General features: G+C 34.6%; 3 protein-coding genes across 4 annotated transcripts; 1 reads left to right on the forward strand and 2 right to left on the reverse strand.

Annotated features, from left to right (window-relative positions):
- The first annotated feature begins 4,171 nt into the window (after positions 1–4,171).
- On the forward strand, positions 4,172–9,336 carry LOC147408795 (Tetrapyrrole (Corrin/Porphyrin) Methylase). Its single transcript, XM_086421975.1, has 6 exons — positions 4,172–4,566; positions 4,737–4,861; positions 6,634–6,863; positions 7,795–7,834; positions 7,925–8,016; positions 8,863–9,336. The coding sequence occupies exons 1-6, from the start codon at positions 4,417–4,419 to the stop codon at positions 9,081–9,083; spliced, it is 858 nt and encodes a 285-aa protein (XP_086278101.1). The 5' UTR covers positions 4,172–4,416; the 3' UTR covers positions 9,084–9,336.
- A 1,660-nt stretch (positions 9,337–10,996) lies between these two features.
- Positions 10,997–16,411, reverse strand: LOC147408796 (zinc finger (Ran-binding) family protein). 2 transcript variants are annotated; one of them, XM_086421961.1, is made up of 7 exons: positions 16,056–16,408; positions 13,994–14,388; positions 13,819–13,897; positions 12,380–12,471; positions 12,107–12,282; positions 11,757–11,837; positions 10,997–11,273 (listed from the first exon to the last, which is right to left on the reverse strand). In XM_086421961.1, exons 1-7 carry the CDS (start codon positions 16,219–16,221, stop codon positions 11,225–11,227), a joined length of 1,038 nt encoding a protein of 345 aa, XP_086278087.1. In that variant the 5' UTR covers positions 16,222–16,408; the 3' UTR covers positions 10,997–11,224. The 2 variants fall into 2 exon arrangements, 1 of the variants encoding a protein (XP_086278087.1); XR_015171614.1 differs by having other exon boundaries at positions 11,111–11,273; positions 12,097–12,282; positions 16,056–16,411.
- A 1,641-nt stretch (positions 16,412–18,052) lies between these two features.
- LOC147408797 (L10-interacting MYB domain-containing protein-like) lies at positions 18,053–23,200 on the reverse strand. The gene is made up of 7 exons (XM_086421977.1): positions 22,812–23,200; positions 21,103–21,444; positions 20,472–20,600; positions 20,034–20,375; positions 19,820–19,948; positions 18,985–19,323; positions 18,053–18,908 (listed from the first exon to the last, which is right to left on the reverse strand). Exons 1-7 carry the CDS (start codon positions 22,890–22,892, stop codon positions 18,327–18,329), a joined length of 1,944 nt encoding a protein of 647 aa, XP_086278103.1. The 5' UTR covers positions 22,893–23,200; the 3' UTR covers positions 18,053–18,326.
- Positions 23,201–27,329: the final 4,129 nt, after the last annotated feature.

Consider the following 27,329-nt stretch of genomic DNA (forward strand, 5'->3'; position numbering starts at 1 on the left):
ATTTTGGATTCAATTTTTTTTTCACTCGGTCTTTACTCAGTTAATGTGACAAGGACATAAAATCATAGATCTTTTTTTCTTGTGTATCCCGAAGAAAATGATCTATAATTACATGCCCTTGCCACATTAGCCAAGTTAAGATTGAATGAAAAAAAAAATCAAATTCAAAAATCACAAATCAAAATATAGTTATAATTCAAATACTCTCCTAAGGAGTCACTCTCAGGGATTTATCCTAAAAATTATCGGGTGCATTTGGGAGAGGAGAGTGGATGTATGCCAAGGATAAGTCAAGTGCTCTAAAAGCTCTACGTACCTTAATTAAAAAAAATAAAAGGAAAATGTTGAACTAACTTCTTTCAACATTGTGTTCAACACTTCATTGATGAGGCAAAGGGCTGAAAATCATAGATTTTTCATCTTGTATCTCGAGGAAAAAGCCTATGATTCTTATGCACTGACAAAGGAAGTCTAGTTAGAATGACTCAAATTAAAAATAATTAAGACTCACAATTGTACAATTGTGTTGGATACAGCAAGTGTCCAACACTAATAAATGTGCCATCAATATCTAAAATTACATGAAGACTTAGCAACTTATTTTTTTTTTCCCTTTTCTTTTTTATATTTTATAATATTATAAATAATAGGAAGGTGGTAATGGTTGATAGGAATTCAGATTTTAGATTACTTGATTGTATTACAGTTTTAAAATTAATCCTTGCATCTTACCTTTACTTCCTTCATCAAAATATACATTTTTTTTTAATAATTAAAATGACTTTCTATAATGATTTTTTAAAATAAGAATTAAAAAAGTTTTATTGTTTTCTCTCTCGTGTTTAAGGTTTTCTTTTTTAAAATCTGCATCTTTCCCTCCGATTATGTCTTTCCTTAATTTTCTCTAATAAGTTATCATATCGAATCAGTCGATAATGTTTGATCAGCAAAAAATAACAAACCTATAAGATTCATGGAAGTTTTCCATGTTTTGTTGCTTCTTAATATTGATATTTTGATCATCTATTTTTAAGAAAATAAACATAGTATTATATTATAAATTTATAATGGAAAAATTACAAAAAGAAGGTTAAGTATTTTAATGTTTATTAAAAAAATTATCAAAAAAAAAAAAAGATTTAAGTCGTTGGATAATCAAACGTTTTAGTAACTCGTTGGATTGTCCAGCATTTTAACGTTTTAATATTTTAGAATACATTTTTGGTAAAGCAATCTATAAAACACATTAAAACGTTGGATAGTCCAACGAGTTACTAAAATGTTGAACTGTCAAACAATTTAAATCTTTTTTGGTAATTTATGAAAAAATAATTTTATTTTTTTTATAAATATGAAAATATTTAACACTCTTTCAATAATTTACCCATCAAAGGGTTGTAATTAGAATTGTGGTAATTTGACTACCCCACATGACAAATTCAATTGTTGCCCTGATAAAAAAAAGCTCGGAACCAGAGATCTGTGCTCCTTGACATACACAATTGCACTTTCCCATAAATAAATAAAATGTATCCCAAGGAACCCATGTATATCAAGGAGCACATATCAATGTTTTCAAATTTGTCACGTCAAATAGTCGATTGAATTTGCCATGTGGGATAGTCAGATTATAACGACCGGTAATTATTGTCATATCCACTGTTTACATATTCCACGTGCATTCTCCTAAATTACTTCTCCAAAAGGAGGAACTGTTACCTTTAGGTAACCTGTAATTCTCTTACAACATAGAGCTTTAAGTATCAATCAATAAATGGAAATGGGACTCACTTCCCATTACCGTCATTTAAAGGAGGTGAACATTAATATTATTTGATGAATCATGAGCTGTGTTAATTTGCTTTGCGGTACAATTATAGGATCCAATGTTTCTAAAGTCCATTATAATCTCAATTAGATGATAAAAGCATGATTTAATGGGAACCATGGTATAGGTAAGTCATGGAAGTCAGCCCCAAGAGTAGAGATCTGTCGGCTCGAGTTCGAGTTTGGTTTTTAATCTCTGCGTAAGGTAGGAGGACCGGACCTATCAAATGGTGGGTCCAACCATACTGTAGACTTCCAGGCTTTGTCTCGCTTTTACCATAAAGGCTACCCTATCAGCTAAGGACTCCAATGCTCCGAACCTATATCTCAGTGGTCCACTATATGATGCCAAATTTGGACTCATCGTCTCCCCTTATAATTAGGGAAGCGAAGCACATGGTTCCTGTAGCACAATTTCTACGGTTGAAAGATTGCCACATTAACAATATAATTAAAATCCACACTTAAAATATTGAGAGTTTAATAAACGTTCATTTTTAAAGACATAGATTTGTATAAAAAAGTTATTTTTTGATTTTTAAATTAGTTTTAAGTCAATCACAAGAGACTGAGATGTTAAATTTTTTTTTAATAGACCTCTCTCTCATCCATTGAAACTGTGCTATAGGAAATGTGTGTTACAAAGGATCCAATGACTATAATTGGTGGGTTGAGCAATAATTTCAATTAATGTTTCCTTGTAGGGGCTGATGTGAAACCCCCTTAATTTTAAGAGTCATGATAATTTGACGCTTGATTCCCTGATTTGGACAAATTTGAGAACCGTAGATATGAATGCCTCAGGATACACTTTTTATGGGGAAGTGCAATCATGTATCCCGAGGCATATAGATCTACGCTTCTCAAACTTGTCCACGTCAGGGAGTCAGTCGAGTATGACACTTGGCGAGTCATATTATCACGATTCTAATTTTAATGCGGTCTAAATTCTTACCTTTGTCTTATGGGTTGAGAGCAGGAGACCCAAGAAAAATGACTCATAAAGTAAAAAATATATATATTAAGGATTCATGTTTTACTTGTAACGATTGAATCCTTTTGTTGGGGGTGCTACTTTCGCTTCTAAGATAATGAAATTTGCTTTCAAAATTGTTCAGAATCCATTATTCATGAAGAATTTCATTCTATCAATCATATTTAGTACTTTTTCTTTCTTTCTTAAATAATAATTATTTTTATCTTTCAAAATAATTATTGTGATGATGTGTTCGTGCTTATGGTAGTTGGAATATCACGATAATTTAGTAGTTGAAATGTTGTTATAATTATAGAATTTATTAGAAATTCAAAATAAAAAATTAATTATTATATATTAGTTAAATATTCATTATTAAGGAGATATAATTATAACAATAATAAGAAGAAATGTTGTCAAACCATGGGCATGGGATGAATTATGTATAATTGTCTTTTTTTCAAGGCATACTTTAGTTTATTAAAAGAGATTTTCTTTCTTCTAAAGTATTAGTTTTAAACTGTATTTTTTTATTATAATATATTAAAAAGTGAGGAAGTAAATAAAATAAAAAGAAAGGACAATATTTTCATCACATGCAGTATGTATGAATAAGGAATTGATGTGGTGTAAGTAAATGTCGTCGTGGCAATAGCAACTCTCTTTTTGAAGAGTCATGATAATATGACGCCCCCACTCTAACATACACCTCCATCATAGAACGTAGATCATTTGCTTCGGGATACAGAAGAAAAATATTTATGATTTTACGTATCTCAAGATAAATGATCTATGATTTTGTGATGGGAGCATATGTGAGGGGAGATTATTCTTTCTTAAAGCAATGGTTGAAATTAAAACGTGGCCTTTATACATGCATATACTAAGATGTTTCCTTGCATATTTCAAGAGATAAGCGATTTTCTTGAATGTAGGGTTTGTGAGAATTTGTCAAGTGTCATTTTCTTTAGAGAAAGGTGTAAGATCCATGGGCTTTGAATTTTTTATGGGAATAGGTTCAAATTGGTCATGGGCTTGATGTTGGGCTATGAGAATTTACTAAATGAAAAGAAAAAAGTTGTTAAAATGTTATGGGATTTTATTTTTAACAAAGATTAAGAATCCTTCAAATGGGCTTTTGAGCTTTATATTCGGATCAAACTCTTGGAATAATTTTTTTTTTGGGTTGGGCTGATCCAATTCTGGGTGTCGACATATATTACTCCATCCCTTGTAGTTATGAAAAATAAGACTTATATTACGTACATTTCTATTTAGAAATACATGAAATTTATAATCGATGACGTGTTAATCTGTGAGCGCTTCGCATCAAACTCGAAATCCCAGAACTGTTGCCCGCTTAAACAGCCAAGCTTTCATTAAGGGCGATATTTCGCTCCGAATCTCTAGGGTTTCACTATACGGGAAGTTCGCTGGGAATAATCCCCGAAGAAACGAGAGTGACTTCAGATTTCAGAAGCTTGGTTCGTTCCGTAGTTCGAAACTAAAATTGGGTTTGTTTCAGAAGAGTCGAAAGTTCGAGAATTCGATCTCTCATCCTCTTCTGTATCCGAATCTCTTGAAGTTCTTCAGTAAGCGAGCGAGGGAAAGAGATGTTGTATATAATTGGTCTGGGTTTGGGAGATGAGAGAGATATAACACTTAGAGGTCTGGAAGCTGTGAAGAAATGTGAAAAAGTTTACATAGAAGCCTACACTTCACTTCTTTCTTTTGGTTTATCTTCTAATGGTCTTTCTACATTGGTGAGATTGAAAAGCTCTCATTTTGGTTATTTTTGGTGCATTATCTTAATTATTTGATGAAATTTTGTCTACCTTCTACCACTTGAATTAAAAAAACTACCTTTAACCATTATTCAAACAAATATGCATGAATTTGGATTGAAGACTTAAGAGAACTTTGGGTTTTGTAGGAAGAGTTGTATGGGAGGCCGGTTATGCTTGCGGATAGAGAAATGGTTGAGGAAAAAGCGGACGATATATTGTCGGAAGCTCGTGAATCTGATGTTGCTTTCTTGGTTGTTGGGGACCCTTTTGGGTATGCATTTTATTCTGTTTTGGTTTCTGCACATGTTGTTGATTTATTTAGATATTTAATTTAACCTATAATTGGTGTCACCACTAAGTTTCGAGCTTGACCAGTATGTCAAGCATCTGTGTTTATGGGGTAACTAAATCATGCTTAATTGCAATTGTGTCACTAAATTATAAATATGTCATGAAACATGAGTTCAAGGTATTTCGTTAATTGATTATCATTTTGGTTTTCAGTCTTCTAGAAAGATTGGTTGATTATGATTGTGTTTCGTCTGACAATTGGGATGGGGATTTTAGTTGTGACTATATAACTTGTGACTGCATTGTTCTAAGATTTTATGTGTAGCAGTTAATTTTTAAATTTGCTTATTATTTCTGATCACAGAAGCTTTTGCCAGCTCCAATCGATACAATCTCTTTTGGGTTCCTGCCAAACTCGAACATGTTTCAGTGGCAGCCCCTAGAGTAACATCAAAGTAGAGATAAATAAAGCCCAAAAAGGCTGGGAGGCCCGCATTGTAAGGAGGAAGCAGTGCCACTGAAAGAGAGTTGACCAGGTCCCTAATTCCTCACAGGACAGGCATTGTTTCCTGAACGGAGATGAAGAAAATGGATTTTGGGACCTCCTATGTGGAGAAGATATAACATCGAGAACCATAGTTTATCCTGACGTTTTGCAATCAATTCGAAAGCAATGAAATAAGATGAAAAGGTGAAAAAAAGGGGGGAAATTAATAAATGGAAGATTGTCTTTCTTATAAGTGAATATATGAGGTTTTTTTTTTGGTAATGAAAATATGACAAAGTACTGTACCAATTGGCATATTGAGAACTTTATAGAGATAGAAATTATGAGAAAAGATTATAAAAGCATAGGCATATCATACGACTAATTAAAATTTTAATTTTAATTATCAGAAGAAAAAACAGAATTTAAATTAACCAAACTCTGTTGAGAAAAGAAAATTTTTAACAACACATTCATCTTTGTTGTTGTTGTAAATTTTTAAAACAATGCTTCCTAGTGCAAGTCAGTAAGTTATGCTGTGTAGCCCCTGCAATGGTTCAAGATTCAAAATCCATCACCAGCTTCTAGTTTGAAGTTTCACATGCTTAGAATTGTCAAGAAAGTGTATGATACTTCAATCAAAGCAAGTAACCAGCTCACTATCCTCAAGGTCCTAAAAACATTGTAAATCCCAATTAACAAATTTAGTATGGCTACATTTGTAGTTTCTGCTTTACAAATCTAGAATTCAAATCGATAAGCAAATTTAATGTTAGGAAGCTGCAAAATGATTCAGTACAGAATTCAAATCAATGTTGCTTTCTTGGTTGTTGGAGACCCTTTTGGGTATGCATTTTATTCTGTTTTGGATTTAGCACATTTTGTTGATTTATTTAGAACAAACGTTTATAACTTGATATTTGGGTTGGTCATGTTTTTGTTTGAGGGCTGGCTATGTTTGGTTTGTCTTTTCAATAGCCAAGAGGTTGATGTGGGGTTTAACCCCATTCAGTCTCCTAGGGATTGGGATGGAAATTAATTGCAGCATTTTTGAAGATTAGGAGCACCTCTTCACGAATCATTATATCAATTTTAGGATTTGTATTCTTTTGGTGTAAAATCTTCAAGGAATTATGCTTTGGGACTCATGCATGGGAGAAGAACCTTTAGAAGCTATTTGCTTAATGTTTAATTCTACTGTCTTTATTCTCTATTTTTATTTTCTTCCTTATTCTTGTTTTTTGGCTTTTGAATATGGAATGTAGAGCTACAACACATTCCGATTTGGTTGTTCGGGCAAAAACATTGGGTGTGGAGGTCAAAGTGATACACAATGCATCAGTAATGAATGCAGTTGGGGTTTGTGGTTTGCAACTCTACCGCTACGGTGAGACAATTTCTATACCATTTTTCACCGACACATGGAGACCTGATAGTTTCTACGAGAAGATTCAGAGAAATCGCATGCTCGGATTGCATACTCTTTGCTTGTTAGGTGAGGTCCTACTGCACTTAAATCCATAATTTACTTTATGACCTTTGGATCTTGCATGGTTAGGGTGCACCATTGTGGATTAGTCTCTTGTTTCTTGAAGTTTAAAGCTCTGGTTTCTCTATAGCTCTTTACTTGTTGCAAGTCGCAGCCTCACATTGGCTATCAATTTGATCATGAATTGTTTTTATAATCTCTCTGTTATTTTACAAAATGGCTAGAAATGGACGTCTCTTCCATGATGAAGGCAAGAACTTTCTGTCCTTGATGCTACAATGTATGTGTGGTCCATCCATACGTCAATTGGACGGTTCAATTAGTGGGCCAGCCTCTTGGATGGTCCATAGACCAAAATCATTTTTTTTATCGGTATGAAATAAGGCCAATTATGTATTTATATTGAATCGGTTGTTTCATTAGATTTTGAAATCATGACGGATTTATGAATGGAGTTTCTATTCAAAGAAAGACGTGATTCTCACCAACCCATAGTTAGGATTTTTAGTTATTGACCAAACAAAATGAAAGAAGCTTCGCTCCTTTAAATCAAAACTGAATTTTAGTAATTGGTAATCGTTCTTGACTCAAGGGGTTTATCCGTGGATTTTTTTATTTGAGTTGAATTCATAATTGTTTGAATTGTGTAATCTCCAATTACTGACATTACCATTGCACACTTAAGATTGTCCAATATGCTATCAGACTATCACCCATCCAAGTGGTGACCCCCTAGTTGAGCTGCATGGATCAATTTATAAGTGGGTATTCATATGCATAGCATTGGGCACAAAACTTGTGTGTTCTTTTTTGATATAAAAACCTTGCTAAAAAATTCTTGTAGGTTATTTTGTCTTTGTGAGAAATTTAGGAATTGCTTCTTGATGATGTTGTTTTTTAATCCTAGAAAAACTAACCTTAGATTGTAAAACTGCAGATATACGTGTGAAGGAACCCTCACTGGAATCTTTGTGCAGGTAGATATCTAAAACTTCTCTTTCTTGCAAAACATTACAAACTGCATGGACTTATCTGTTGTGTGGTTTGTGCCTCTTAAAATTTTCCAGAGGAAGAAAACAGTATGAAGCACCAAAATATATGACAATCCATACTGCCATTGAACAGCTCTTGGAGGTTGAGCAGTTACGTGGAGAATCTGGTAAGATAACACAAGCTTTTCCCATCTTATATGGCTTGTCTTGTTCTACATCTAGATATATTTTTTCATAAGTTTCTACATCTAGTAATTTTTCCCCTGGTCTAGTGTGGTGACATCTTTTTGGAGCTTAATCGTCACGTAGATTGGTTCTAATGTCTGGGGATATCTAGTGCTAATAATAGAGTTTGGAGGTTTATGAGACTCAGCTTCCCTATACTTGAGACACGCATCTACGTGTCTAGCACCATTGTTGACACTACAATGTGGGGAATGCACAATATTATGGCCTATTTGGAAATAAAAAAGAAAAAGGAAATACCCCTCCTATCTATAGGAACAATCTAGCTTACTGAGTGTGGCCCATTCCCTTCCCTACAGCATAGTTGCTAGCCAGTTTTCTTTTTCTCTTGCTTTGGGAATGCAATCTTTACTGTACTACATTTCTTGGTTAAACGAAAGAGATGAGGAATGGGTTTACTTGAAACATGAAAAGAAAAGAAAAGAAAAGGAGAAAAAAAAAACAAAACAACTTTTCAAAATAGACCCTCCTTAGACTCATCAAACTTGTGTTTCTGTGTCTCTATTTTGAAGAATGACACATGCTGTCATCTATAAATCATATATTTTAAGTATGTCTCATGAGACCTCCTATGGGGCAATTAATATGATTGCCCTGCTTGCGTACTTGTGTTCGAAAGAGGCATGGTCCTCTTATTCTGAGACGAGCACTCTGTTTTTGTCATTTCTTGGTTTTTCTACATTTTAAGATCTTCTTTAAATATCACCGTATTCTTTTGTTGGATACGGATTACTCGAGTGGAGGATTTCATTATTTTGTTTTTGCAGCCTACAATGAAGACACAACTTGTGTTGGTTTTGCTCGTCTTGGAAGTGAAAATCAGAGGGTAGTTGCAGGTTCAATGACAGAATTACTCACAGTTGATTTTGGAGAACCTCTTCATTGCCTTGTTATAGTTGGCAAGACCCATCCTGTGGAAGAAGAAATGTTGGATTTTTACACGCTTAAAAGAGTTACTCATGGACCAGAAGACGGGGAACCCGTCTGATCTTGCCTAGGGTTTCAATCTCTCAGATTTAGGGGTTTTGAGAAAGATCAAGTCAGGGTTTTGAGAATGTAGATCAAGTTCTAGGGTTTTTGAGAAAATGAAGTTACTTTCTCTGATTTATGGCAATGTGATTTAAATTTTGGTAATTAACTGGATTAACATTCATTATAGATTTAAGGGTTTTACCAGTTTCATAGCACTTGTATCTGTAAACGTCTTCTACTTATTTATGTCATGTTAGCTTTTGCTTTGATGCTCTCACATCAAAAAGATGAAAAAAATTAGTTCATGAGAAATTGATGTTTTGCTTCTCCATCATTCATGTACTGTGTATCTAAACCTAGTTTTTTTTATCAGTGTGGTCTCTCAGTCTTACATGGATTTCACATGCCCATGTATGTGAAATCAATCTCATATAAACATGTATGTGGACCGGTAGTCATGATGATACATTCAATAAATAAATAATGAAAAATAATCATTAAACCGAGAGTGATGATCTAGTGTGAGGTGTTGGTTATATGATGAAGGTTCAATCTTGTTAAATTTGTGAAAGTTTCTTAAAAAAGATTTAGGAGATTTCAGAGATCATACAATTAAGATATTTTTTATTTATCACGCGACATTCTCATGACTATAGGAAAGGATGAACAACAGAGCCGAGGACTGTACTCATTAGGGTTTTGTGTTAAAACTTTACAAGACCCATGAGATGCCTCGAAGACTGGCCTTCTATACGAATCTTAGGCAAAATTGAGGAGCTTAAGTGTGTAAAAAGACCAAAACTTATAGGAAAGAATGGAACAAAGAAGGTTTTCTAGGTAATGTGGTTTTGAATAAGGAAGAAGAGGATCTGTTCATTATAAGAAAGGGAGAGGTGCACGAACTTGAAATTGGATTTTTAAGAGGCGGCATCGTTGGAAGCAAAAGTGATGAATCAAATGGCTCAAAGAAGGGGACAACAACACTATGTTCTTCCATAGAATTGTAAATCACCCACTTTACAATTCCAGAATTCAAATCGATCAACAGATTTAACATTGGTAAACTGCGAATTGATTCACTATGGAATTGAAGCATGAAGTTGGAAATCACTGCACTTAAATCCATAATTTACTTTAGAATAATGATTTTCTTACTCCCCCTCTAACATACTCCCGATACTCTCCTGACATGGTATGTGCTAGAACCATTGTTTCCTCGGGATACACAACTGCACATATTTATGGGGATGTGAAGTTGTGTATCCCAGAGGAAAAAATCTATGGTTCTAGCACATGCCACATCAAGAGAGTATAGGGAGTATGTCGGCGGGGGGGGGGGGGGTATATCTTGACTCTTTTCTTTATGACATTGGGATCTTGCAAGGTTAAGGTGCCACCATTGTGGTCTCTTGTTTCTTGAAGGTTAAAGCTCTGATTTCTCTATAACTCTTAACTTGTAAGATCAAAGGTAAAACCCTCGTTGAAAACTTTCTTGATGGAAAGGAGAAGGAGAAGAAGAAATAAGAGAGAGAGAGAGAGGTATTTTTACCTTTTGGTGGGTATTGCAAGAAAGTGGGTACAATAAGATATTTTGGTGTGTGCAAATAGAGCCACCCAAAACCACGGTGAGACTTCTTTTGTATGCGAAGGCATGTCCCCACAAAAGGATCGGACCTACCAATGCTTGAAAGAATGCTTATGTTTCTGCCCAGGTTCCCACCCTCCCTCTCTCTCACTAAGGGATTTATTGTCAACATGTAGACAATCTAAATGACGGGTGTTGCCATATATTTGCCTTGTAAATCCCACAATAAATGTTGAAATCTAACTAGAGAATATGAAAAAACACTAATCTAATCCAATATATTACTTTCCACCAGATGTAACAGAGATCATTTTCAAACAAGCTTTAACCAAGAAGAATACCAATTCTGATCAAATGGTGGCTCTTTTACATTATCAATTAGATCCTTAGTGTTTGAAGGATCATGGTTACCACAAAAAGGTTTTCGCACTTAATCTTATAAGGAAAGATCCAGCATCAAACAAGAAACTTCAAAATTCAGTAACATATAAACCAAAATAAAGCCTCAACCAAAACCACTAAACAACAATCTCAAGCACTCCAAAAGAATTACAACCACAAGAACTAGTAAGCTATGCCACACTTACAGACTGGTTTAACACATCTCTCTGAGTCTTACACCTGCAAAGGGGAATGTAATCAACTATGAGCTGCATAGGAATGAAGGCATTTAAAAGGACAGACACCAAAGAAATATGAACAATGCTAACATACAGTTAAGATTGCTTTCGGATTGGTGAGATCGTGAAACAATAATGATGGTTATCCAGTGAGTATGTATAAATAAGGAATTGTCGGGTGGTGTGTTATTTTAAATTGGTGGTTGAAATTGAAACGTGACCTTTATGCATGCATATACAAAGATGTTCTCTTGGCTTGACAGCAACACACCCAACAGATTCCAAGTTTGAAGAAGAAAAAACATTTTCTTTGTGATGACAAAATTCAGAAAATCTATGAGATATTGATAAGTTGATCCCCATGTTCAAGGGGTAGATGTTAATGCTCTGCATCATTCAAATCATAACCATGGGTACCAGAATCTACCGAAATATTTGAGAATTATACAACCCTAAAAAATTAACGGAAAAGATAGATACATACCTATTGCAATGTGACCGAGATGCATAATTATGATTATTGCAATTTGTGCACATCCAATCTCCATCACGCCATTGCTTTGCTCTGTTACATACAGGATGGTACAAAAATTTAACTTAAAACTAGATTACATAATATGTTCTCATGGCACAAAATGGTGAGAAGTTCAAAACAACTTGAAACATAAGAAAAACAATTTCATTTTTCTTACACATCACCCAAAAGTATGTAAAAAAGGCATAAAACTAGATGCCGTATGTTGTATTTTTACATCACGGCCATCAGGTACTCTCCTGGCATAAAGCATTAGCAAATTCAAATGATCGGAAAGGAGGAAGCAAACCCATTATTACCCTTTCCCCACAAGTGTGGGAACTGTTGCAAGCTGCGGTAACTGCATGTGCAATTGTGAATTCGGAGGTACTACAGAGCTTCCACTGGGATATGAGGTGTACAGTCCAGATGTTTGGTCGTTATTTGATACCCCGATCTGCTCAAGTCCCTGATATGATTGCTGCTGACCGTTTGTCTTGCATTTCCAGGACATAAAATGTGTAAGAAAAATGTATAAAGTCCATAATCCTCAGGGTTAGCAAAAATAATATGTTTTGCTAAAAGAGTCCTACCCAAAAATGATTGTTAATATCTCCTGCATTTAGCCTCTTGTTATCCCAATCACTACTAAATTCTTCTGATGCCAACCGCTTTGTTCCATGAGCTTCATATAGGAAAAAAAGAGAGTAAATCATCAGTTTCATTCCAGATGTTACAATAAAGCAATTTCCTTCCAGAAGAGCTCTTAATATCATAATCATAAGAAAATGAGTGAATAAAAAAAAAAAAATCAAAATTACTAACATACATTCTTAACCAATACAAATGTGTATTTAAGAAGATGAAGATAAAAGAAGCCTGAAAAAAGATGCTAAGAAAGGAGAAAATCCAAAATAGTGGACTCTAGCACTGTCACATACATGTGCCATGGGTGCCAAGTGTAAACAAAAATACAACTAGATATTCAATGGTGCAACCCCCCAAAAAATCAAACATGGGACACTTCCATATGATGAATTAATTCATCTAATATGGTTACAAAATAAGAAAGTTTAACAGGAATCAAAATGGATATTCAAGGAAAGTTTATCACTTTAGTTCCAAAGATCAATCAGCACACAAAAGCAACCTAAGAATAGTCAATTAGAAGAAACAGTTCAATCCCACAAATTATATTAAGGAAATTGTGAACTGCATAATTTCATATAACGTACATCTATTGTTTCCTTGGAAAATATACAGAACTTATCTATATGATACAAAACGATGAAAACAACCAGAATTATGATGCGTTGATGTGTAATTTTATGATATTAAGGGAGGGGGGGGGGGGGGGGGGGAGATGAGAAACCGTCGGAGAGGGAGAACCAACTCAATAGGGAGAATGCATAAAATGAACAATCATAAGTGGGGTCTGGAAGCTTTGGGATGTCTAACTGCAATGAAAGCATAAATCAGAACCAGAAACATAAACAAAGAAACATACATTATTTAAAAGAAGTGGGTTTGGATTCAACACACAAGGTGGGAATTAGTGAAATAGTCACCCACCAAACAGCTGCATCAGCTCTTAAATTAAACTATTCATTGATCTATAAGAATTGTGGTCCTTTACTCATGCAAGGATTTGTAGACTTATTCTAACCTCATAAGTAGAAAGCCACTCTTATTAGGAAGCTCCTACTAAAAATAAATACATCTAAGGTAAACAGATGACAATGAGAACCATAAATGAAGAAATATAGACTTGAAAAAATTGGGGCCCCTGTAGATGATGTCACCTATTTCATTTCTTAAATGAGGGTGTTACACTACTTTGTTCACAATTCGTATACTTCCCATGAGATCATCAACAAAGTGTAACATCACTGAAATGACTAAAACAACATGGTCTAGCAGTACAATGTGGATAAAGTTTTGTCTATAAAACAGAACACAAAGAAAATATTTTTTTACCTCCCACGAAAATTTTCCATATATGATACAAAGTGCATAAAAAAATACAACTCACCAGGAAACAAATCTGGAACTGTGGTGTTTACCACAGAAGAAAGTGTACTAGATGGTAAAGAAGCATTGCATTTTTTACACTGCACGACAAGGCAAGCCTGAGTCAGATATATCATACCCGTAAAGAATGCGGTGGAGACGTGATGTTAAAATACATTTATGCTGAAGGATCTTACCTGTGCACGAGAGGAATAGTTGTGGAAGCCACAGTTGCATATCCAGTCACCATTGCGCCATCCTTTTGGAAGCACAAGCTGATTTGCATTGTTTAAATATGAAAACCCACTATTACTTCCACCTAAGGACCATCCTGAAGCAGATTGAAGTCCATACTTATCGGCCCCTCCAAGGGACCAATTAGAATTCAATGGAAGCGACTGTTGGAGAGCAGAATTGCCTGCTATCCCGATGTTCATCTTCAGTCCCAATGCTCCTTGTGCCCTGGCAAAATAATGTGCATAAGTTTGGAGAGAAGCTCCGGGCATTGCAATTGCTGGCATTGCCGCTACCTCCTTTGGTTGACCGCACTTTTTGCACTTTTCTCTTGATGCATAATTGTTGTTACTGCAACCTATTATTGATCCATTGCCCCCACAAAACAACCAACGGTGCAGCCAGCGAGAAGACAAGGAAGCCAAGAATACGCACACCAACCAGCCCATCCCAAAACCAACAACACACACAAAACACACACACCACTCAACCCAATAGATTGCAAGTTCCTACTCTTAGCTTGACATGAAACAAATATCAGATATGCTAGCTACATAGGCAAATTAAATACGAGTGAAAAGTGGTTATGTTTTCCATCAGAAGCTTTCCACAGATGGGTCTCTTATATCCTTAACAAAAATAATGAGATAACCCATTCACTTCTTTACCAAACATCTTCAAGTTTAACATACAAAAAAAGTTCATTTCTAAGTATTAGTTATGCACCCATCCAGCATTAGATGGAAAAAGACCAAGCAAATCAGGTCAATTCTTCTCAACCCGTGATTCGAATACTTGCATATGTGGTTTCTACACATTTTAAATATATAAATTAAAGGGAAAATTACAGAAAAAGGGTTAAATATTTTAATATTTACAAAATTACCAAAAATGAATTAAGTCGCTGGACAGTCCAGCGTTTTAGTAACTCGCTGGACCACCCAGTGTTTTAATGTGTTAAAATACATTGTTTTACCAAAAAGACCTCTGAATACTTAAAACGTTGGACTGTCCAGCGTTTTAATAGTTTGCTTTAACACCCCAGCAATTTAGCCTCCATTTAAAATGCTGGACAGTCCAGCGAGTTACTAAAACGCTGGACTGTCCAGCAACTTAATTCGTTATTGGTAACTTTTAAAAAAATAGTTATTTTTTTGTAAATATAAAATATTTAACTCTCTTTTAGTAACTTTCCCTAAATTAAACCATAGAGTACGCCGGAAGAATATTAACCTAACTTCATCCTCGTCATGTTTATAGTTTGTCAGCTCTTCTAATATCAGATGACCTTTTATCTATTATAATTTATAAACATTTAATGCTCTCATGCTAAGCAATTGGTGTAGCTCTGTCTACCTATTTTGAATCTATTAGGCTATAATTTCGTTATAAGAAATTCTAACAAACCCACACTGCACCCACTTGTCTCTCTCTTAATTTTTTGTTTTGTAATAACATAGCACTCCATTATATGACTGAGATGCCACCATTAGAAATTATTTAAGTCGTCATGTGTCCATTTTAATGTGCGAGGCACACCACAAAATCAAAAACCAGATTTTCCACCTAAGAAATCTGGTGCCAGCTGTGCTGCAAATAACTATTACTCAAAGATTTATGTTCAACAAGATTAATACTTTATCAGTTTGAGTGAAGTATTTCATCAAGAAATGGTAAGGATCTTATCCAATTCCACAAAATTTTATCTTGAGTCAAAACTTTACACTCAATAATCCCTTAATTATAATTCTAGACCCAATGTTTCCGACAGTGGTGACTATGGGCCCCCAACTTCACCTGTGAGCCTTAATTCTAATCTTAATTAACAAGATTGTGAATAACAAACCAATTTAGCAAATTGAGAGATCAGATTAGAGACTATTTGGGTCTTAATTTCGTGTTTAAGTACGGAAAATTACTAATGAAAGATATCGAAAGGAACTGCAAACCAGATAACAATGATCCAAACTATACTAATTAATCTAAAAATTAAGGGAAAAAAAAAGAAGAAAGATAGATGTTGACCAGAACAGATCCAATCTCCAATACGAGGGAGCCATTTAGAATCAGCAGGGGTTTTTGTGTCGACGAGAAGTCGAGGCTGCTTGCATCGATTGCAGAACGATCTGAACGCGTAATTTCTGTTTCCGCACCCTCCGCACTCCCAATCTCCTTCTCTCCCTTCCCCCATCTCTCTCTCTCTCTCTCTCTCTCTCTCTCTCTTGTGTGTGTGTGTGTGGAGCAAAAGCTTAAGAATGACGACTTTAGTACAGTTTCAAGAGGTTAAGGAATCCAAGATCAGACTTCTGGTTTGGGACGCGAGGGAAAAAGCGAGTGAGGGGTGAGCCTAGAGACCTTCGAGGACGAAACATATTCGTACACCGGTAGTAACTTATAATACAACAATCAATCAAACGTGGGAATTATTAATGGGTTGGGATCCGTTGACTCCTCAGAATGATTTGTGAAGAAAGCACATGATCCCAACCATTTAAACACGAAATCCTACGGTTGAAGTTTATACGTAATTTGATCACACAAATCTCGAAAATATTTATCTTGACCCATTATTAATATGGGTCCCACTTATATGTGGTAACTAGTAACATAAATTTGAGTTTCAATGTAACTTAAAAAAATGCATTTTTGACATATATAGCATTTGTGCTCTGATGAATTTATAGGAAAGAAAAAGAAATAAATTTTATAGAATTTATCATTTGATAGAACCTTGAAAAATATTTAATTCAAAGAACTTTATTTTACAATCAAAATCAATTATTCAATCTGTATTTACAGCTATTAGAATTATTACTTTCCTAATACCATGTACTAGTTACTTGATTAACATTATAATCTAAGTAGGTGGCCTGAGCCCGATTAACATTATAATCTACTAGTAATGGTAGATTTTTTCATATCCGTCGATGTTATCTATTACAATAGCTGTTAAATCTTCGTTTAGCTTGAAAATTGTTGTGGGGGCAAATGCCCCCACTGTAAACTGACCCTTGCATAGACCTGAGCAAGAGTACATGTATTCCAAAAATTATTAGGATTTAATTATGATTTAAAGTTTTATAATTAATTTTTAAAAAAATTAAATAAATGCTTAAATTTATATAGGTCATGCAATTGTAATCGTATTGGTTTTTGATGAAAATGACCTAGATAATAGTAAGGTTAAATGCAGGAGTCGGAGCATTTGTTTTTTTTTTTTTTTTAAACGTAGACAAGCATTTTTTGTCTTCCAAATTTTGGTGTCACAATACACTTATTTGGCCATCTCTCATTATAATAGTAACATTTCACGTAAACAAGATTCTAAATCTTTTGCAGAGTGGCAAAGGCTTCATTCTCTTTGACATATTTCTCTAAAACATTATGTTAATGATAGTAGACTTCACAAATATAATAGATGCTACGAGCCATATAAACTAGCAAACTTGGTTCAGAACCAGCCTCGAGATTTTTTATTTTTGATGATGGGGTTCTGAACAGTAGGCCCAACTTGCATGGACGAGGCAACCAGCCTTTTACAGCACCACATCTCGCCCAAATCCCCCCACAACTGAGATTATTAGCTTATACAGAGATTATTAGCTTATACAGTAGTAATGCATATAGGTCCATTGCAGTAGAAAGTATGCTCATAATGGATATTTATATCTTCCACCTCTCCCTCTCTCTTTCTCTCTCTCTTCTTCTTATTATTAAATTCGAGTACAATGATAATGTGACGCTCTTTTTTTCAGACGCCCCCTGACATGGCAGTTACATAACCATAAATATTTTTCTTATGTATCCCGAAACAAAGTATCTACAATTCTGTGATGGGGGCGTTTGAAAAAAAGAGCATCACATTATCATTGTACTCGAATTTAAGGAGAGAGAGAGAGAGAGGTGGAGGAGATAAATATCCATTATGAGTATACTTTCTACTGCAATGGACCTATATGCATTAGTACTGTATATAAAAGTCTGAAAACATATATAAAAGTTAAAAGTAGACCAGCTGAGAAACCACACACACAAAGAATGTTTCATTCAAGCACTCTAAATATTTGTGATTCCACCATCACTCTTATGATTTTAATTAATGGTTTCTCTTAACCAATAATTAAGATCATACAAACATAATCAAAATGACAATCCCATTAGACAGAGTCAAATTGTAAGTTAAAGGAAAATGAGATAGTTCACTAAAAAGTATGACAAACAATTACAAACATTTAAACAAGTATTCCTCCAAGTCCTCAATACCCTCCAAGTCCTCAATACCATGGCATGATGGAATCAGTAGGGAACCTTACATTTTCCCTTTAACCATGCCAATCGAATATCACTTTTAATAGATATGAACGTCTCCCTCCGATCAGGATCCTCAAACACATCCAAAGCAGCTAAGTAGAGGTGCTGATCAATACCTTTAATCTCATTCAACACCTTGACACAACTGGAGATTGAGAACTGGTCACAACTACGTGGCAATGTAGTTCTTAACCTTGAAGTGGATGCCATCTCTAACATAACATCATCTGTGAGAACATGGTCAACTACCTCGCAAATCCTCTTATATTGATCCGGACTTGATGATGACTCTAACTGACGTTTATTCCGTCCATCCGAAGCGTTCACATACTCCCTTGAGCGCGAAGAAGCCTCATCTTGCACAGACTTTGATAGTGCTTCAGGCTTGTCAGACACGCTTGCAGTCTCCGGACATGCCGATGAACGAGGAGTCACAGTTCTGGCTCTCTCTTCATCCAACTCAAAGTCGTGATTTTTCCTACCAACCCCTGACTCTGAGAATAATGTGCATAGCTGTTTGTAAATAGGACAACCCTTCATTCTGATTGCTTCGACCTCGGGTTGTGCCTGCAAGTACAGTTTATCAATAATTTATGATGGTAACAGCAATGTTATTAAAATTTAGAGAGAGAAGATAAAATACCTTAATGTAATTGTCCCAAATTTCATCCTTGGCCATTATCATAGATCGGGATTCATCCCAATTAAAACCACTTTGTCCAAGGATTGCCTTCACATTATAGAACCGCCTCCTTAGAACACTATAGTGGTTCCTCAGTTGTAGCTCATCAAATTTCAGACCCGTTTGTTTATTAAATTCATTGCATATGTACTTCCATACTCTCTTGTAACAAACATTGGTTGATTTATTCCCTTGTTTATGCTCTATCAGTAAATTTATAAGAATATTATCAAGAGATGTTGTCCACTTTGCTTTTGATGGATCTTGCTTGGATTCTTGTTGAGTAGGCAGACTATCCATCTACAATTTCAGGAGGATGTTTTTAGTGGAGCATAGATTATGGACTGAATGCACAAATAAAAAATAATCTATATAATAAAACACAACGGTGGACACCACTTTGCTACAGTTTTGTGGGGAGTAGGACTAGCCTGTTAACTTAGTAAGGAAAAATAACAAATCTAGAGGTTTCTTTTGACGGAGGATGAGCCTTAGTAAGGCCTTCTTTTCCCCTTACTAAGATAGTCAGGAAAGTGTGTTTTGTGGGGGTATAAACATCCACTCAGCTACAGTTGCCTTTCTTCTTCTCCTCCTTCAACTTTATTGTATTTCCTCTCCTAGCCCCCACCCACCCATCCATCCACCCACTTACACTTTTTTTTTCAATAATACCCCTCTAACTTCACCATCTTTCCTCTTTTACCCCTTTAACCCCAAATCTATATAATAAAACACAACGAAGGACCCCACTCAACTATAGTTTTGTGGGGTATAAAGATTGAGATAAGTTATGCACCTGATGGACAGCTGTTTCTGAATCAGATAGAGCGGATTCCCCGTCAAGACCTGATTCAGAGAATATCCTGTTTAACTGTTTATAAATCGGGCACCCCTTGATTCTGATTGTCTCAGCCTCGGGATGGTCCTGAGAGCACATTTCATAACGGACTTATAACGATATAATAACTATCAAATGGAACTTTATATTTTATAGAAGGTTAGAAACATACCATGATGTAATTTTTCCACAGTTCATCGTCAGCCATTACCATGCACCGAGTTTCATCCCAACTGAAGCCATTCTGATCAAGAAGTAATTTTACATTTTTGTACAACCTCCTCAAAACATTTTGGTGGTTTTTTAATTGTTTCTTATCAAAATTTAGACCTGTTTGTTTATTGAATTCCTCGCGTATGTACTTCCATGCTTTCTTGTTAAAAATATTGTTGGACCTATTCCCTTGGAGAATCTGCTCAATCATCAACTTTGCGAATATCTTATCAAGGAAAGTTGTCCACTTTGCCTTCGACAGATCTTGCATTGATTGATGTTGATAGGGCTGACTATCAACCTGCAGTTTGACAAGGCAGCTTATAATGAGATAAGAATCGCGGAATAATGAATAATAATTAACGACCTCCGCATTTGAAATCAACACCACAACCACCTGATGTGTAGCTGGTTGTAAATTGGACAGAGAATCTCTCACATCATCTCCAGATTCTGAGAATATTCTGCGTAGCTGTTTGAAAATTGGACAGCCTTTGATTCTGATAGTCTCGGCCTCTGGGTGTGCCTGTAAGTGCAGTTTACAAGGAACTTCTGATGGTAATAGCAAACACAGTTCTAAATCTCGCCCGAGTCATCTCGGTATCGTCCATGAACGAGACAGATAGACATGGCGTCTCACATCTGCAGAATCTCGTGAGATAAACGAGCTGACTCGGGCCAATATTTTGAAAATCTCGGCCGAGTCAGTAAAACTCGTCCGAGTCAACTGGGATTTTGTATATTTTAATGAAAATAAATAAATAATTATACTATCTCAATAGAATATGTTTTTATGATAAAATATCTTCAAATCTAATTTATTTTATAAAATAATTTATAATTTATTTTATAAAATAATTTATAATTTATTTTATAAAATAATTTATAATTATTTTGAATAATTAATTATAAAACCGAGTTAAATGGTTTATCTTGTTCGAGCTGATTTGTCTCGCCTGAGACGTCAAACCGAGATTTGGAACCATGATGGCAAATGAAATAAAACTTTAGGAAGCAGTGATATGCACCTCTATGTATCTTGCCCACACTTCATCATTGGCCTTTATCATGTTCCGAGATTCATCCCAACTAAAGCCACTTTGGTCAAGAAGTGATTTCACATTATTGTACCCTTTCCTCAGAACATCAAGGTGGTTCTTCAATTGTTTCCTATCAAAATTCAAACTTGTTCTTTTGTTGAATTCATTGCGTACATGTGTCCATGCTTTCTTGTTAAAAAAATTGTTTGGTCTATTCCCTTGAAGAATTTGCTCAACCAATAAGTCCGCAAATATCTTTGTAAGAGATGTAGTCCACTTTGCCCTTGACAGATATAGCACGGATTGATATTCACTGAGCTGATTGTCCATCTGAAAGTTTAAGGAAATACTTTCTAATGAGCCAAACATTGGGACTTAAATGTAGAACAAATAAGATCCACCACTTGAAAACAATGCCACAAACGACTAACTAACAAAAGAGCGTTGCCCAAACACCAAAGCCAAGATACCAACCATGTGAAGACTAGGCAACGTCACGCTTGTCATGTTTAAAGTCAATTTAAACAAACCACCACCCAAAAACAAACAAAAGATGGTGAAACATGCAAACAAAGAATACCAAGTAATGGTTATGCTCATTAACTCAGGTTTTTGACCCAACACATCATGCCATGCATGAGATGGTAGATATGTGTATCATGAGAAAATATGTCATTGAGCAGTTGCAACTACTGTTACTAATGGTGGACACATGGTGCAAGGCACTTCAATGGCCTAAAGCATGAGGTTGTAGGCTTTAGTGTGTGAGGCATAAAACTCAAAGGCACACCTTTGTAAATAAATATTATAAAAGTAAATAATTATTGAAAATTTTCCTTTTTTCAGATAAGATTTCATCTCCGTGTTAACAAGGCTCAAACATGCGACCCCCATGTGAATTGATCATGCTACATGCTTGATCTCTTTTCAAATGAAACCCAGAGCAAGTTAACTCCAGATGCCTTTCATGGGTGACAATGCTTTATATTTTGAACCCATGTCGTGGTATCAAGTATCAACAGCCGCAGACTTTAAGGAACTTAGCAAGATACCACCTTCTTGTAGGCAATTTGTAAGGATGCTTTCGGTAGGCAAATTGAAATAAATTACCAAAAAGCCAAACGCCACAATCACCGGGTCTTGCACACGCAACATACTTACAATTCAAGTAAGCCAAATTTAACCATTGCTACTCCCACCAAAATTTGAACATTGTCCAATTCAAACAACATTTCAGAAATGCCATCCTTTTTCATGGCTAAGCTGGACCTGGCTTGTGACCTTAAAACTAGATTATATCTCATTCGAACCAGTCTCCAATATGAAAATTTCTTTATTTAAAAAAAGAGAACCAAAAAAATACTCTTTGTTTGACCATTTCGAGCATAAGTTATCTTTGAGCAAACACATTAGTATGAAAAAGAAACTCATACAAAAAATGTGAACAAAAGCACCCCTGCCAGATAGTCTAGCTTTGACTCTGCAAATCAATTACACTGAAAATTCTTGAATTATTGCACGTTTCATCATCACAATTCATAACTATGTATTATTTGGTGTAAAAAGGAACATTAAGCTCGCATGTCACATAAAAACTATTGATCCCTAAAGACAAACTATTTTGACATACTGCTTCTAACATCAAATATACAGATAATAGAGACGATGTGAAATTAAGCACAGATGGATAGATAGACCTGTTTTTTAACCAAGTCGTCCTCGATCAACAGCTTGCTTTGCTTCCGTGGAGTAGGCAACGCCAAGATCGTTTCAAGCATCTTCGAAGAAAATGGAAAACTGACGATCAATAAAAGCACAACAACAGAACATAACCCTAACCCTAACCCTAAGCAACTTTTCTCAGAAAATCCAGTTTGATGAAAATGGATGACTGGTTTTTTTCTTTCCGAAACTCTGCCCTCTTCCTTGAGTGGGAAAAAATAAAAAAACAAAAACAAAAAAATCAAAACATGGATTCGACTTTTTAAGTAAAAAAATTGTCCCTGCTTGGTAAGGTGGAGTTTTAAGGTGGCTGTGGGATGAGGGTGCCGAACCCGAAAACTAGCTCTTCTGTCTTTAAAATTGGGTGATCTTAGCAGTTTTGGTATTTATTTCAAGGGAAAATTACTTAAAGACTCCCAAGGAGGGGTTCTTTCCTAAATAGTCCCTAAGTTTTGGGTGGGATTTCAATAATCCATTTAGTAAAAAATATTCTTTTTTATTGTTCCATGAACCTCATTCCTTATTTTAATGCTTTAGAAATATACAAATTATCCTTTATTTAATAAAATGAAGAACAAAGTTGAGATTCAAAATTTTTGGGTACTTAGTTTGTAACTTTTGATTCACAACTATGATAAATGCATGTTGAGTATCTTGAAGAGTTTTACCCATTAACAAAGTCGAAAAATAGAAAATAATGAAAATTTTGGATCACATTTAGAGTGATTAGTTTATCATTTTTTATTGTTTGGTTCAATATTTATTGTCGTACTCACAACTTATTGTCAAGTTCATCCCTTTTTTTTCTAGTTTAACAATTTTATTGTTGAAATCGACGGATTTTTTTATTATGAAAATATTGTCAAGTTTGACAGCAATTAAACATGACTTAAAAACATTGAATTCTTCAATAATTATAGTCGAACTCAAAATACTAATATCATTATCTTATTAATGAACTCAATGCTTTTAAGTCATGTTTAATTACCGTTGAATTCGACAATATTCTTAGATATAAAAATCGTCAAACTTGACAATAAAATTATTGAACTAGACAATAAAAAGTGATGAACTCAATAGAGTAAATTTGATCCAGATTTTTTTTTTCCTTTTTCAACTTTGATATTGTGTAAATCTAACCATGTGAAGAAGATGAGGGAAAAAAGGGTAATTTAGGTATTTCAAAATCATATAAAGAGATATGAGGTTTGGGATCGTGAAGAAAGAATTTTTTTACTAAATGGATTATTAAGATATCGCCCAAAACTTGGGGATCATTTAAAAAGAAAATCCTCCAATGTGGACCTTTAAGTAAATTTTCCTTATTTCACCCTCCAAAAAAAAAAAATGATTGTATACCCCTTGGAAAAGGTAAGGGCATGTTTTATTTTTTTAATAAAACATTTGAAATCCCATGATCATTGAAAAAATCTAAGGGGTATCAATTGAACCCGTTGACCTAGCCCGACCCAATCCGTCAACGAAATAAGGGTTAGACTTGGGTCATTCATATCGAGCTCGCAAGGGTTGGGTCAGGCTCAATAATTTTCAGCGTGTCAAATTTGGTTGGGCTAAGGCCTAATAATGCGAAGCCCTGTCAGATCCTCTCCTATATCTTATAAAAATACTCATAATATATTGAATTATATGAAAATTATTATATAAAAAAAAAACCTTAAATAAAAGTAAAATATTATATATAATTATAATTTAACTTTCATCTATAACAATTAAATTGAATAATTTAACTTTATCTATAACAAATGTCTTATTAACCTATAACATTACAGGTTAATAGGACATTGATTTTCAAATTCAATTGGATAATATTCAAATACACAAAAAATATTATTTGAAAAGTACATTTTTTCATTAAATGTATTGAATTTTAGTCATGTATTCGTGTTATACCCGACCTAAGTTGGGCCAAAACCTGTTAGGGCTAGCGGTATAAGTTTGGTTTAAGAAAAGCCCACTTCTTTAGGGCCAGGCTAGTGCTCAACCAAGTCCGGCCCAACCATCCCATTCACAATCTTATAAAAATCATTATTCAGAGTTCAAACCCTTTTGAAATGTCATAGATCACCTCTTAGTACATCTCTTCTATTCTCGAGTAAATTTAAATTTTCTACGTTTCAAAAGAAAATTGAAAAAAAATAAAAAATAGCCACCAAATAATTTATTGCATCCAAAGCCAGCATAAAAATGGGCTATCTTCTTGCATTCATACTCATCTTCATCCTTTCCAATTAAAATTTATTCCTCCATTCAATCTTATTCAAAATCACTTAAATTGATTTATATTATTGGTTGCAAACTTTTCAATTAGGCAAACAAGATTATTAGTTAGTAACTAATAGGTGAATATGGATTTGAGTATTGGTTGCATAGGAGATTTTTCGGATCTCCCACTCTTCAAGATTTGTGTTATTGATGACGCTTTAATCTTCGAATTCGATGTTTATATTAAATGCTTACTCTAGTTGTCTTCTCCAATAGATTTTTTTTTCGATCGTCTTTTCCATCAGTCTAACATGAAATGACGTTGATGTGGTGCAATTGTGCCGATCAAAGGGCCTTCAATGTTCTAGTTTGTATTTTATAAAAAAATACAGAGCAAGAGAAAAAACTTAGAAATAGATAATTATTGTGTTTTCTGCTTTAGATTTGAATGGAAGAAGTTTTTCTATTTATAGAGTTGACTTATTAATACAGAGTATTAAACTCAAATGTAACCACTTCCCATGTTGTCTAACATTAAATTCATTGAAGACCCATAATATCATAATGACCTTAAAGCTCTACTCCTTATGGTTTATGTAATAAACATGAAGAGTGACTTTTACTTTGTAATTGATAATTGATTCAATCCACTGACTACTCAGTTCTCGAAGGGGTCGAATCAATGTTTAGATATAATGAAGTGGGGTCGGCTCCTATGATGGTTGAACCACCTTTGGTTATTACTTTGAGGGGTTGGCTCCCTAAAGGGGCGAATCACTTTTTGCTTGTGAATGAAGAGAAGCCACCTTAGACAATGTCTAAAGGGGTCAAATCCTTACAGGGTCGAACCACCTTGGACATGATTGAAGAGGGGTCGACTCCCTTGGGAGGTTGAACCACCTTTTTGGAAGGTTTTGGTTTGAACCCATTATTGTTTAATCGGGTTTGAATTGGGTTGGATTTGTTTCCTTTTCTAATCCCTAGGAACAAATATTTTTGATTCCTACATATTGTGTCAACGCTCACCATAATTTTACAAGGAGAGTTCATAAAATATTCAACCTATATATCCAATGTTTTGATGATTATGCTACTCAAAACATATCCATAGCTTATATCTTAATGCAAAATGCAAAATCTTATTTACATAGTTTGGCGGTTTGTGATTGGAGAGCGAATCATATTTAAGCATTAATCAATTCGATCTGATAATTCTAACCATTGATAAATACAATTATTTCAAAACTATTACTTTTTCGTACATGGCAATCGACAAAAATAATACAATTGGTGAGGTGGGGTTCATGAGTTGAACAACTTTGATTGTCAAGAGGGGTTGCCCCCTTTATGGGAGATGTAAGTTGTCTTGTTGCCACTACATCGATGATTGATTCTTAAATATTGGTTTAATTAACTTTTGCGATTCAAATCTAACATTAATATGTCACTAGTGAATAAGCCAAATTGTATGTGTCACGAAGACATCTTAGGCCAGATAATCAAGGGAAAATTACTTAATAGACATTGCGATAGAAACGTGTTTCTAAATGCACCCTAAGCTTGATAATTGTATTTTAACAACTTGATTAATAAAATATTTCTTTCTTAATGCCCCCCTCACTCCGATGAAATGGCAAACTCAATTTTTCACGATTGACAAATCAAATAATTGTGATCAATCATTTTAATCGTCAATCTCAACATTTTAAATTTGAATTACTATTCTCGTGATTCACGTACAAATGTTAAGATTAACGATTTTCAATTGTTGACCATCATGATTGTAAAAAACATATCTCAACAACTAGAATAAAGTTTGACCTTAATAATTTGAATCATCCTTCACACCAATTAAAAGGTGGTGAGGGGGAACTAAGAAATTTATTTTTGTACAAAGGAATTATTAAGTCGATGAAAAATAAAAAATAAAAAAATAGGGGTTGTTTAGAAAGAAATCCCTAATTCGGGGTCATTAAGTAATTTTCCTGATAATTATTTAGTTGGTCCCATCACAAATATTTGAATGTCATATGTCTGCGCCAAAAAATATCAAGACTATTTAATGTGGTAGCTACCGATATTCCAAATCAAGCCCAAAAATACACTGACACGGTTACACGGTATTGATATAAATTTTACGGAGTTTAGATCCTGTACTCCATGAAGTTCGAAAGTTATCAAGCTCTCAATATCATCTGTGTTCACATAGCACTAAAAGTGTATGTTTTACTTGACCCCTAAAAGCACTCTGATCGTTGATTTTCATATTG

The sequence above is a fragment of the Akebia trifoliata genome, chromosome 2, assembly GCF_017979445.1.
Source record: "Akebia trifoliata isolate Shusen 1 chromosome 2, ASM1797944v1, whole genome shotgun sequence".
Classification (NCBI taxonomy): domain Eukaryota; kingdom Viridiplantae; phylum Streptophyta; class Magnoliopsida; order Ranunculales; family Lardizabalaceae; genus Akebia; species Akebia trifoliata.

Bases quoted from the DNA above. Each gene is read 5' to 3' on its own strand.
- LOC147408795 (XM_086421975.1), top strand. From the start codon at position 4,417: ATGTTGTATATAATTGGTCTGGGTTTGGGAGATGAGAGAGATATAACA. The intron at 4,567-4,736 runs GTGAGATTGAAA...TGGGTTTTGTAG, and splicing joins CTAATGGTCTTTCTACATTG to GAAGAGTTGTATGGGAGGCC. The intron at 8,017-8,862 runs GTAAGATAACAC...TTGTTTTTGCAG, and splicing joins GCAGTTACGTGGAGAATCTG to CCTACAATGAAGACACAACT.
- LOC147408796 (XM_086421961.1), bottom strand. From the start codon at position 16,221: ATGGGGGAAGGGAGAGAAGGAGATTGGGAGTGCGGAGGGTGCGGAAAC. The intron at 11,838-12,106 runs GTAATAATGGGT...TGTATGTAACAG, and splicing joins CCCACACTTGTGGGGAAAGG to AGCAAAGCAATGGCGTGATG. The intron at 11,274-11,756 runs GTATGTATCTAT...TCCCCTTTGCAG, and splicing joins TCTCGGTCACATTGCAATAG to GTGTAAGACTCAGAGAGATG.
- LOC147408797 (XM_086421977.1), bottom strand. From the start codon at position 22,892: ATGCTTGAAACGATCTTGGCGTTGCCTACTCCACGGAAGCAAAGCAAG. The intron at 20,601-21,102 runs GTGCATATCACT...CTGCACTTACAG, and splicing joins TGTGGGCAAGATACATAGAG to GCACACCCAGAGGCCGAGAC. The intron at 19,949-20,033 runs GTATGTTTCTAA...ATGTGCTCTCAG, and splicing joins TGTGGAAAAATTACATCATG to GACCATCCCGAGGCTGAGAC.